Here is a 13,142-nt window from a genome sequence, read left to right on the forward strand (position 1 = left end):
CTCTTACTGCTGGATCCTGGCCCTGGCACTGGGCCCCTATTTCACACAAAGAGTCAGGGACCCGCAGCGAGTTCCCAAGACCATCACCCAACTGTATTCCTACTATATTTACAACATCCTGAAAAACCACGGCCGTGAGATTGAGACCCCCGTGATGTGTTGCTCAGGGTTGGTCAGATGGCCTTCAGAGGAGTGTCCTAGAGGAAGATTGTGTTTACAGATGGAGATTTGGTCAACTACAGTCTGCAGCCTTCCCAGTTCCTGTCCGGGTTCCTGATGGAGCTTTTGGAGAGAGAGGATTCTGCCCAGAACGTGGTGTACACATTCCCACACCTCACCATCCAAGAGTTTGTAGCTGCAGTCGCACAATTCCTGAATCCACATCCCGAAGATATCCTGAAATTCCTCACTGAAGCCCACAACACGACTGATGGACGATTTGAGGTATTTCTCCGTTTTGTTGCTGGCCTCTCCTCCCCAATGACAGCTCGGGGCCTGGAGGAGTTTCTGGGTCCATTTCCTCGTCAAACAACCTGCCGGGTGATTGACTGGGTGAAGGAGGAGGTTAAACGCCAGAGTGGAAACACAGAGAGTGAAGCTGGTAAAATGAGCCTCCTGAACACATTGCACTACCTGTTTGAGTCTCAGAATCGTGGACTGGCTCAGGCCGCACTGGGATCTGTGGAAACACTTTCATTCTGTGGAATGACACTGACCCCGATTGACTGCGCGGTCCTGTCTCATGCCATCGGACTCTGTGATACAATAAAACAGCTCAACCTGGAGAACTGCCACATTCAGTGTGAAGGAATGCAGCGGCTGGGACCTGGGCTGCACAAGTGCCAGATGTTGAGGTAATTAGACATCTCTCACTCTGAACTGTGAAACTGTCTTATTGTGTTGTTTCAACGTAAAGGATTTTCGGTAAATTTGTAGTAAATCAGATTGTGAAGAATTGTGACAAATTCCCAGGGGATCATTCAGAAATTCCCCAAGGACTGGAGGGTTCTGTGGTTCCTTGTGAAGGGATGTTGGGAGATTTCATCAAATCAGTGAACAACGGCCATTGGTTTAATGGTGGTAACTTGCAGGAATGGCCGTGTTTCTCGCTGCCTGTGACACATCCATTGACAATGTTCCTTCTCACTGTTACTGACACCCAGACCGACACTGACTGCAGCTGGTGGGTGAGAAATTCACAAGAGACCATCAGCAGACTGTCCCAGTGAGGAAATAAATACCATTGTGAGAATGTCCTCCCACTGCCATTCCCCGTGTGTGACTTTGCTCACTTCCAGATACGCAAAGAGCGAGTGCGCATCTCCTCTGGGACTCTGTTCAGACCCAACACACACGTATAAAAAATTTCTGCATCCGCTCGTCTTGTAGGATTATAATTTACCCTTGGAATTCTCCTGTGGGATCTCTCATCCCAATCCCCCTTCCATTATTTGAAATCTCGCCCCCATCCCCATTCCTCCTATGGGCTCTCTATTAATCTTTCCTCATCCTCCTGTGGAATGTCTTTTCCACACAACACCCCCCCCCCCCCCTTCCTGTGAGATCTCTCTTCCCCATCCTCTCTCCTCTTGTGGGATCACTCCTCCTCATCCCCCTTTCACCTATGAGATCATTCTTTCCCATCCCCCTTGCTTCTATAGACTTCTCTTCCCCATCCCTTTCTGCTGTTGGAACTCTGTTCCCCATAAACTTTCCTCTTGTGGTATCCCTTTCCCCTATCGACTTCTTCCTGTCGGATCTCTATTTGGCATGTCCCATTGTCCTGTGGAATTTCTCTTCCCCAATCCCCTTCGTCCCGTGAGATTTCTCTTCCCAATCCCACATCCTCCTTTGGGAACTCTCTTCCACATCCCTCCTCCTCCTGGCCAACCGCTCAACCCCTTCCCTCTTCATCCTGTTTAATCTTTCTCTATATCCCCGTTCCTCCTGTGGGATCTTTCTTCTCCATGCCTCATCCTGCTGTGGGATCTCTCTTCCACACTCCCATGCCGCCTGTGGGATCTCCCTTACCCATCCCCTTCTTCCTGTGGGATCTCTCTTCCACATCCCCTTCTTCCTGTGGGATCTCTCTTCCCCATCCCCCTTCCTCTTATGGGATCTAGCTTCCCCATCCCCCTTCGTCCTTTGGGATCTCTCTTCCCCATCCCCGTTCCCCTTTCACCTGTGGGAACTCTCCTCCCCATAGAATCATAAAATCATAGAACACTACAGCACAGAAAACAAGCCATTCGGTCCTTCTAGTCTGTACCAAAACCTTATTCCTCCAGTCCCATTGACCTGCTCCCAGTCCATAACCCTCCAGTCCTCTCCCATCCAAGTATCTATCCAATTTATTCTTAAAGCTTAAGAGTGTTCATATTTTCCACATCAGATGGCAGCTCGTTCCGCACTCTCACCACCCTCATAGTGAAGACGTTCCTCCTAATGCTCCCCGTGAACCTTTCCCCTTTCACGCTGAAGCCATGCCTTCTCATATTTATCTCTCCTAATCTATGTGGAAAGAGCCTATTCGCATTTACCCTGTCTGTACCCTCATAATTTTGTAAACCTCTGTCAAATCTCCCCTCATTCTTCTATGTTCCAAGGAATAAAGTCGTAACCTGTTCAATCTTTCCCTGTAACTCAACTCCTGAAGACCTGGCAACATCCTAGTAAATCTTCTCTGCACTTTTTCAAACTTACTGATATCCTTCCTACAGTTCGGTGACCAGAACTGCACACAATACTCCAAACTTGGCCTCACCAATATCCTATACAACCTCACCATAATATTCCAACTCCTGTACTCAGTACTTTGATTTATGAATGCTAGGATGCCAAAAGCCTTCTTTACAAACCTGTCTAGCTGTGATGCCACTTTCAGGGACTTGTGTATCTGAACCCCCAGATCCCTTGGTTCCTCCGCTCTCTTCAGTGCCCGACCGTTTATCGTGTATGTCGTACCTTGATTTGTCCTTCCAAAATGAAACACCTCACACTTGTCTGCATTAAATTCCACCTGCCATTTTCTGGCCCATTCTTCCAGTTGGTCCAGATCCCTCTGCAAGCTTTGAAAGCCTTCCTCGCTGTCCACAATGCCTACATCTTAGTGTCATCCACAAACCTACTGATCCAATTTATTACATTATCATCTGGATCATTAATATAGACAACAAACAACAATGGTCCCAACACAGATCCCTGAGATCCACCACGAGTCACAGGCCTCCAGCTGAGAAGCAATCATCCACTACTACTCTCTGTCTTCTCCCACACAGCCAATTCAAATCCGGTTTACAACCTCTCCATGGATACCTAGTGTCTGGAACTAGAACTAATCTCTTATGTGGGACCTTGTCAAAGGCCTTACAAAAGTCCATGTAGACAACATCCACAGCCTTTCCTTCATATGCATTCTTGGTAACCTCCTCGAAAAATACTACAGGATTCATTAAACACGATCTACCACACACAAAGTCATGCTGACTATCTTTAATCAGCCCTTGGCTGTCCAAATCCTTGTATAATCGATCTCTCAGAACACCTTCCCATAATTTACCTACTACTGATGTCAGGCTTACTGGCCTGTAATGACCTGGTGTAATTTTGGAGCCTTTTTCAAACAACGGAACAACATGAGATACCCTCCAATCCTCGAACACCGCAACCGTGGCTGAGGAAATTGTAAATATATCTGCCAGGGCCCCTGCAATTTCTACACTAGTCTCCCTCAAGGTCCGAGGAAATATCATGTCAGGCCCGGAGATTTATCTACCTTTATTCGCCGGAAGGCAGCAAGCAGCTCCTCCTCTTTAATCTCTATTTGTCCCATGACACTGCTGTTTGGTTGCCTTAATTTCATATCCGCTATGCCAGTTTCCTGAATAAACACTGATGCAAAAAACGGTTTAAGATCTCCCCCATCTCGTGAGGCTCCACACCGAGACGACCACTCTGATCTTCTAGGGGACCAATCTTGTCCTTTACTATCCTTTTACTCTTAATTTACTTGTAGAAACCCTTCGGGTTTACCTTCACATTATCTGCCAAAGCAACCTCATGTCTTCTTTCTGCCTTCCTGATTTCCTTCTTTAGTATTCCTTTACATTTTCTATACTCTTCAAGTACCTGATTTGTTCCTGGTTGCCTATACCTGCTAAACATCTACTTAACCAGATCGTCAATATCACTTGAAAACCAAGGTTCCCTATGCCTGTTAACTTTGCCTTTAATCCTGGCAGGAACATGCAAATTCTGCACTCTCAAAATTTCACCCTTGAAGGCGTTCCACTTACTGAACACATCCTTGTCAGAAAACAACTTATCCCAATCCACTCTTCCCAGATCCTCTCTCTTTTCCACAAAATTGGCCCTTCTCCAATTCAGAACCTTAACTGGTGGACCAGTCCTATCCTTAACCATAATTATCTTGAAACTAATGACATTATGGTCACTGGACCCAAAATGTTTGCTTACACATACTTCGGTCACCTGACCTGTCTGGTTCCTTAATAGAAGATCAGGTATTGCATCCTCTCTCGTTGGTACCTCAATATATTGATTTAGAAAACTTTCCTGAACAAATTTCACAAACTCCACGCAATCTAACCATATCTCAGAGTGGGAGTTCCAGTCAGTATGTGGAAAGTTGAAACCCCCTGCGATTACAACTTACAGTTTCTTACATTGGTGTGCTAACTCTCTACAGATTTGCTCCTCGAATTCTCTCTGCCTATTGGGCGGTCTATAATACAACCCTATTAGTGTGCTCACACTTTCCCCGTTCCTCAGCTCCACCCATATGGCCTCTGTAGACGAACCCTCCGGGCTGTCCCGTCTACGCACAGCTGTGATATTCTCCCTGACTGGTAATGCCACTCCTCCCCCTTTCATCCCTACCCCCGATCACGTCTGAAACAACGGAACCTCGGAAAATGAAGCTGCCACTCCTGCCCTTCCTGCAACCAAGACTTAGTAATAGCAATAATGTCGAGATCATCACGTGCAATCCACGTCCTACTCATCTGCCTTGCCGACAATACTCCTTGATTGAAATAGATGCACCTGTGAACATTTCTATCACGTACAAAACTACATAACTTTGATATCTGTCTATACAAGCAGTCCTCGCTTGACACTTATCCTCCTCCACCTCACTATCTGCTCTAAAACTCTGCCCTCTCCCCCTGCAATCTAGTTGAAAACCCCCGGAGCAGAACTTGCTAACCTACCGGCAAGGATGTTAGTCCCCTCCAGTTCAGCTGCAAACTGTCCAATTCGAACTGGTCCCACCTCCCCTGGAGGAAAGCCCAACTGTCCAGAAACATGAACCCTTCCCTCATGCACCATCCCCTCAGCCATGTGTTTAGCTGCATTATCTTCCTATATCTAGCCTCACTAGCACGTGGTATGGGTAGCAATCCACTTGTGGATCTCGCTTTCCGAACCCCCTTTCATCCTCTGGACTCTCTGTTCCCACACCCCCTTCCTTTCAACTGTTGGATCTCTCCTCAGCATGCACCTTCCTCCTGTGGGATCTCTCATCCGCACACCTGTTCCTTCTCTGGGATCTCCCTTCCCCATTCCATTCTACTGTGGGATCTCTCATCCTCATACCCCTTCCTCCTGTGGGATCTCTGTTCCCTATCCACCTTCCTCCTGTGGGATCTCTCATCACCAGCTCCTTTCCTCCTGATGAATCACTCTTCCTCATCCCCATTCCTACAGTGGAATCTATCTTCTCCACCCCTCATCCTCCTGCATGATCTCTCTTCCCCATCCCCGTCCTCCTGTGGGATTTCTCTTCCCCAATTCCCTTCCTCCGGTGGGCTCTCTCTTTCCCATCTCCCATCTCCTATGAGATTGCTCTTCGCTCCCTCCTTCCTCATGTGGGATTTACCTTCGACATCCCCTTTCTTCCTCTGGGATCTCTCTTCCCCATCCCCCTTCCTCCTCTGGGATCTCTTTTCCCCATCTCCCATCCTCCTGTGGGTCCTCTGTTTCCATCCCTCACTGTGCTTCTGGGATCTCCCTTCTACATCCCCATTCCTGCTTCTGGTTCGCTTGTCCATCTGTGGGCTCTCTCTTCACCATCTCTCTTCCTTCATTTGGGCCTCATTTGTTCCCATTCCCCTCTTCCTGCGGCATCTGGCTTTCTCATCTCCCTTCCTCCTGTGGGATCTCTCTCCATCCCCGTACTCCAGAGGGAACTCTCTTCCCCTTCCCCCTTCCTCCTGTGGGATCTCTCTCCATCCCCGTACTCCAGAGGGAACTCTCTTCCCCTTCCCCCTTCCTCCTGTGGGATATCTCTTTCCCATCTCCTTTCCTCCTGAGGTATATCTCCTACTCATCCCCCATCCTACTCTTCCCCGTTCCTCCTCTTCCTGTGGGATCTCTCTTCCACGCCCTTCTTACCGTGGGATTTATCTTACCTACCCCCTTTAATCCTGTGGGATCTCTATTACCCATCCCACTTCCTCCAGTGAGATCACTCTTCGCCATCCGCCTTCCTCCTGTGGTTTCTCTTGTCCCCATCCACTTTCCTCCTGTGGGGTCTCAGTTCCCGTCCCCCCCACTTCCTGTGAGAACTCTTTCCCCAACCCCATTCTCCTGTGGGGCCTGGGTTCGAATCCCCCATTCTTTTTGTGGGATCTCCCTTCCAAATCCCCCTTCCTGCTTCTGGATCGGTCATCCCTCTGACCTCCTCCTGTGGGCTCTCTCTACTCCTTCCCCCTTCCTCCTGTTGGATCTCTCTTCCCCATCTCCTTTCCTCCGGTGGGATTTCTTCTCCATCCCCCTTTCTCCAGTGCGGCCTCTATTCCCCCCCCCACTTCCTGTGGGGTCTCTTTTCCCCATCCGCCTTCCTCCAGTGGGATATCTCTTCTCCATCCCCTTCCTCCTGTGGGAACTCTCATCCCCATCCCCCTTCCTGCTGTGGGCTCTCTCCTCCCTATCAAAATCCTGCTGTTGGATACCTCTTCTCCAACCTCCTTCCTCCTGTGAGATCTCTCTTTCCCATCCCCCTTCCTCTTGTGAGATCTCTCTTTCCTCCTGTATGAACTGCCTTCTCTGTCCCTCCTCTTCTTGTCGATTCTCTCTTCCCCATGCTCCTTCCATCTGAGGGATTTATCTTTCCCACCTCCTTTCTTCCTGTGGGATCTCTCTTCCCCATTCCTTCCTGCTATTGGATCTCCATTCCCCTTCCCCCTTCCTCCCTAGGGATATCTCTTCTCCATCTGCCTTCATCCTTTGGGATCACTCGTCCATCCCCCTTCCTCCTGTGGGTCCTCCGTTCCCATGCCCCCTCTACCTGTGGGAACTCTCCTTCCCATCTCCATTCCTCCTGAGGTTTATGTGGAGTTTACAGGGTCACACCGACAAACAAAATTACTGACATTCGGTGAATACCCTGGAACTGGGCAGTGAGGGACATTGACAGTGATGGGAACTCCGATCAATTATGTACTGAAGAGTTTAATGTTTCCTGAAATATCCGAGTGAGAGAAATTCCCCCAGACCCACGGTTTGAATCACTTTGTTCATCAATTTGTCCGTTTGTGTTTAGACTTGGGGAGAACCAACTGGGAGATTCAGGAGTGAAACTGGTGTCTACGGCTCTGAGGAACCCGGAGTGTAAAATACAGACACTGTGGTAAGTAGTTGACCGTGGGAGATTGTGTTTACAGTCACTGGGTGTCTGACACTGAACATTAATGTGATCAGTAATTGTGTTACTGATAAACACTGGGGATTTGTACCGTCTCCTGTCTCTCTGTGTCCTTCACCCTCACTCTCTCTCATCTCCAGGCTGGCCCGTGTCGGACTCACAGATTCTGGTGCCGAGGATCTCGACTCCGCTCTCAGTACAAACCCATCACTGACGGATCTGGACCTGTTATCAACCTCTCTGACAGACCGATCTGTCCCCGCTCTCCGCCGCCTCATACTGACCCTCCCGAGTCTGGAGTGGATCGAGTGAGTGTTTGTGTTAATGTTCAATGTGATAAAATATCAGCGGATCCGCGGGTTTTCTGGTGATATTTGTGAGTGTTGTTGAAACATTAACCCCGGTCCCCTGTTACTGACACTGTTGTGTAATCTGTTTATTTCACCTTTATTCTCCCATCTGTTTCAGGCTGCACTGGAATCGGTTCAGTGAGACCGGAGAGAAGGAACTGAGATCTCTACAGGAAGTCAGACCCGGACTGAGAGTAGAACTGAGAGCTCCAGAGGAACCCACACCCGGACTGAGAGTGTAATTGTGAACATCTGAATGTGTGAACATCCCCGCCCTCCCCTTTAACTCCCGCCCTTACCTTTAACGGCCGCGCGCCGGGGCTGATTCCCAACGGTTTTAACGGAACCGGCTCAGGCCTCGCGATGTGTGCGTCGCTCGCAGTGGTCCCGCCGTGATGTGTTTCCGCCTGTTGTCCGGCGGGGCAGCTTCCACCGGAAGTGCGTGTACGAGACTCCCCACGTGACTCCCCGGGGAATTACGCGGACAGGAAGAGCCCGGGGGTCCAGGGGTCAGTCTGGGACACCGGTGTCCCGGGGTGGGGGGGATGATCCCGGGAGAGAATCCTTTTGCTCCCTTTGCTGAGGACGGTACATTTGGCAGCCTGGCTGATATAATGATGTTAAATTGACAAATCCTTCGGCAGTGACCCTGGATCTGCAGCGATCCGGGACACGGCCCTGAAGTGTGATTTTATAATCATCGGTTCCCCAATACAGAGTGACGGTGAGAAATGGGACTGATTATTCAACCGGTCACTCCTTGTCGCCGGTCAGTTATTTGTGTGAGACTGTGAGCAGATTATTTATTCCCGCACGTCAGCAGCTCACACATTGTTTCATTTACATTTGTAAATTTACTCACACATGGGACCAGACACAAAGTGAATCTCCCTCCGCACCATCCCATCACACACTCCCGGGGTCAGACACAGAGTGAATCTCCCTACATACCGTCCCATCACACACTCCCGGGGTCAGACACAGAGTGAACCTCCCTCCACATCGTCCCATCACACACTTGCAATGCCAAACACACAGTGAAGCTCCGTCTGCACCGTTCCATCACTCAATTAATTCCAAACTGCAAAATCTCATTTCAGGGAAGCAGGCTCCATCAATTTATGGGAGACTCCCGGAACTCCCGGGAGAGGTGGGATGTCTGCAATAGAGTAGCCCCTTAGCAGCCAGCCAGCCAGTTGAAATAACGTTAGCTATGCTAATGAACGAATGACACCTGTTAAACTCACCTCAATAGTGATTTAACCCCCCCATGGGCAACAGAAAAGTCACTGTTACAAACAGTGCAGCGAGCAACACTGTCATTATTCCTGACCCCTATTCGGCAGAGGAACACTTCAGTGTAGTCTGGGGTGAAGTACGTTTTGTATTTTCTTTTTTTTAATACTCTGCCATGGAGCGCTCCCCCTCTCTCTCCCTCTCTCCCTATCTCCCTCTCCCTCTCTCTCCCTCTCTCCCTATCTCCCTCTCCCTCTCCCTCCCCCTCTCCCCCTCTCTCCCCCTCCCTTCCCCTCCCTCCCTCTGTCAAAAAATCGATTTGCGGGAGATTGAATATAATTCGCGGGTGGCAGGGAGCAGCGAACAATATGCGGGAGACTCCCGGAACTTCCGGGAGAGGTGGGATAGCCGACAGTTCACTTGAAATGGCTGCTGGGGAGGGAATGGCGGCTTTGGTAGAAGTGAGCACAAGAGAGGGAGGGTCGCACTGATTTAAAATGGGCGAATCCTTGGTGAATGTGGCCGCCAGGGATGGAGTGAGACAATGACTTACAATGGCCACTGTCACACTCAGAATCTATGGCGAAGGAACATGCGGTGCCCATGGATACAATCCCGGGATCGAGTGTGTTATTGATTGTAATAACAGTATTTTAATTTGTGTTTTATATTGTCTTGGGCGTTGTACATATGTTTTAATTCTAAAGATGTTGTAATTGAATAAACTAATGTATTTATCTCAGATATTCACACATACACATATACATGTGGGTTTTTGGGAGGAGAGTGAGGGGTTTGGGAGGAAGAGGAGTGACGGGACGAGGAGTGGACTGATGAGACGGTGAGCGTTGCGAAGTCACTGACTCAATAGGGGACGGAGGCAAAGGGGCGGAAGTTCCTGTCACAAACTGGTGGCCGACACGGAGAAGATAAAGACGGGGTGAGGAGTGAAAGAAACAACAGGAAGGGAGCGGGAGTGATGGGACGTGGAGGGAGGGGATGTAATGGGACGGGAGGGAGTGGGGAGTGGTCTGATTGGACAGTGTGGGAGAGTGACTTTTTCAATAGTGGAGGATGAATGGGTGGGAAATAAGACGAGCTGCAAGAAAGGGGGCTTGGAGACAAGGGGGAGCGGGGGGGGGTTTCGGGGACGCGGCCAGGGCTGATGAGATGGAGAGTTGAGTGTCCCAACAGAGGGAGAGAGGAGCGACTCATTCAACGACGGAGGGAAGGGAGTGGGTGAGGGAGCAGAACATCCCATCAGAAAATGTTCACCACCCAGGATGTGGTGGATGACGGGAGAAAGGACATGGGGCCAGAGAGGGGAGGGTGTCAGGAGTGACGGGGTGAGTAGGGGAGTGTCTCACTGAGTAACAGAGAGAGAGAAAGAGGGTGATGAGGAGAGGTGAAGATTGGCATCGAAATATGGCAGCCCCATCCAGCTTACGATGCAGAGCATCGAGATGGCGGGGAGAGGAGAGCGAGGGGAGGGAGGGAAGGGGTTTGCGAGTGATGGGATGGGAAGGAGGGTGACAAGATGGTGAGTGTGAGGGAGTGGGAAGGAGGGTCTGACACTGTCAGAAAATGGCTGTCGGCAGAAGGTTAAATGGAGAGTCAGGAGATCGGGCACCGAGGGGAAGGAGAGGCGGGATGAGGAGATGAGATTGAATAAACGGGGAGGGAAGTGAGTGGAAGGTGAGGAAAAGGGTTTGCCCCATTCTATGATGCAGGGAGAGCGGTTGTCAATGGTAACCATCACAAAATGGCCACCAGCCAGGGTGGGATGGGCGGTGATAGCGAGGGGACAAAGAGCAGAGTGTTTCAGGAGTGACAGGATGCCGAGGGTGGGAGAAGGCGGATCGTAACAGGGGAGCAAGAACTGGGGGGTTCCCATGGGGGAGGAATGTGACTACGGGAAGAGGCTAGCACCGTTACCCACCTCTTCCCTCCTCAGTCTTGAAAGTCCTGCTTTGACTTTTCTTTCGGGCTGGGCCTCAGATCGCTCGGCCCGAATCCTTCAGGCTGTCCCGTGGAGTAGGGGGACGTGTCGTCACTGGGGCCCGTCTAAGGTAGGAATGGGCGCCGGCTTGCCGGAGAAGACGGAGGCGAGGTTTGGCGGTGCGGGCTGGCTGGCGTGAATCACCACCATTTTCTGCAGGGTGGGGGAAAGGGAGGGGTCAGATTGAGGAGGGGAGGGGAGAAAGAGAAGGTGAGGAGAGTTGAGACCCACTCAGCCTCTCTCTCAGTCCCCACTCTCCCCTCTTTTCTCTCCATCTCTTCCCCCACCTCTCTCTCCGCACCCTATCCTCTCTCCACACCTCACCCCACCCTATCCTCCTCTCTGCTCCCCTCTCCCCCCATCCTCCTCTCTCCACCCTCTCCCCATCCTATCCTCCTCTCTCCTCCCCTCTCCCCACCCTATCATCTCTCCACCCCCTCCACCCTATCCTCCTCTCTCCAACCTATTTTCTTCTCTCCACCCCTATCCCCACCCTACCTCTAACCCCCACCCTACCCTCTCTTCACCCTATCCTCCTCTCTCCATCCCCTCCCCACCCTATCCTCCTCTCTCCATGCCCTCCCCACCCTATCCTCCTCTCCCCACCCTATCCTCCTCTCCAACCCTCTCCCCACCCTATCCTCCACCCCACTCTCCACCCTATCCTCCTCTCTCCACCCCCTCCGCACCCTATCTCCACCCCTCCTACCCTATCCTCTATCCACTCTATCCTCCTCTCTCCACACCCTCCCCAACCTATCCTCCTCTCTCCTCCCCTCTCCACCCTATCCTCCTCTCTCCACCCCTCCGCACCCTATCCTCCTCTCTCTGCACCCCACCCTATCCTCCTCTCTCTGCACCCCACCCTATCCTGCTCTCTCCACCCCTCTCTCCACCCTATCCTCCTCTCTCCACCCCTCTCCGCACCCTATCCTCCTCTCTCTGCACCCCACCCTATCCTCCTCTCTCCACCCCTCTCCACACCCTATCCACCCCTCTTCCACCCTATCCTACTCTCCCCACCCTACCCTCCTCTCGCCACCCTATCGTCCTCTCTCCACCCCTCTCTCCACCCTATCCTCCACCCCTCTCCCCACCCATTCCTCCTATCTCCAACCCCTCCCCACCCTATCCTCCTCCCCTCTCTACACCCTAACCCCTCTCCACCCCTCTCTCCACCCCCTCCCCACCCTATCCTCCTCTCTCCACCCCTCTCTCCACCCCCTCCCCACCCTATCCTCCTCTCTCCACCCTTCTCTCCACCCTATCCTCCTCGCTCCACCCCTCTCCGCACCCTATCCTCCTCTCTCAACCCCTCTTCCCACCTTATCCTCCTCTCTCCACCCCTCTCCCCACCCTATCCTCTCTCCACCCCTCTTCCCAACCTAGCCTCCTCTCTCCACCCCACCCCTCACCCTATCCTCCTCTCTCCACCCCTCTCTCCAACCTATCCTCCTCTCTCCACCTCTATCCGCACCCTATCATCCTCCATCCACCCCTCTCCCCACCGTCCTCCTCTCTCCACCCCTCTCCGCACACTGTCCTCCTCTCTCCACCCTCTTCCCACCCTATCCTCCTCTCTCCACCCCTCTTCCCACCCTATCCTCCTCTCTTCACCCCACTCCCCGCCCTATCCTCTCACCACCCCTCTTCCCAACCTAGCCTCCTCTCTCCACCCCTCCCACCACCCTATCCTCCTCTCTCCACCCTATCCTCCGCTCTCCACCCCCTCCCCACCCTATCCTCCGCTCTCCACCCTATCCTCCTCTCTCCACCTCTATCCGCACCCTATCATCCTCCTTCCACCCCTCTCCCCACCCTGTCATCCTCTCTCCACCCCTCTCCACACACTGTCCTCCTCTCTCCACCCTATCCTCCGCTCTCCACCCCT

At 51.7% G+C, this 13,142-nt stretch overlaps 1 protein-coding gene across 1 annotated transcript; it reads left to right on the top strand.

Moving 5' to 3' along the window:
* The first annotated feature begins 262 nt into the window (after nt 1-262).
* On the top strand, nt 263-9,945 carry LOC132389364 (ribonuclease inhibitor-like). The gene is made up of 4 exons (XM_059961883.1): nt 263-854; nt 7,565-7,651; nt 7,807-7,974; nt 8,135-9,945. The coding sequence occupies exons 1-4, from the start codon at nt 277-279 to the stop codon at nt 8,256-8,258; spliced, it is 957 nt and encodes a 318-aa protein (XP_059817866.1). The 5' UTR covers nt 263-276; the 3' UTR covers nt 8,259-9,945.
* Nucleotides 9,946-13,142: the final 3,197 nt, after the last annotated feature.

This window comes from Hypanus sabinus, unplaced genomic scaffold (genome assembly GCF_030144855.1).
Source record: "Hypanus sabinus isolate sHypSab1 unplaced genomic scaffold, sHypSab1.hap1 scaffold_548, whole genome shotgun sequence".
Lineage (NCBI taxonomy): Eukaryota > Metazoa > Chordata > Chondrichthyes > Myliobatiformes > Dasyatidae > Hypanus > Hypanus sabinus.

Excerpts from the sequence above, each read along its gene's own strand:
- LOC132389364 (XM_059961883.1), top strand. The coding sequence starts at position 277 with ATGGAGCTTTTGGAGAGAGAGGATTCTGCCCAGAACGTGGTGTACACA. Across the intron at positions 855-7,564 it reads CACAAGTGCCAGATGTTGAG|ACTTGGGGAGAACCAACTGG; the intron begins GTAATTAGACAT and ends GTTTGTGTTTAG. Across the intron at positions 7,975-8,134 it reads CCGAGTCTGGAGTGGATCGA|GCTGCACTGGAATCGGTTCA; the intron begins GTGAGTGTTTGT and ends CATCTGTTTCAG.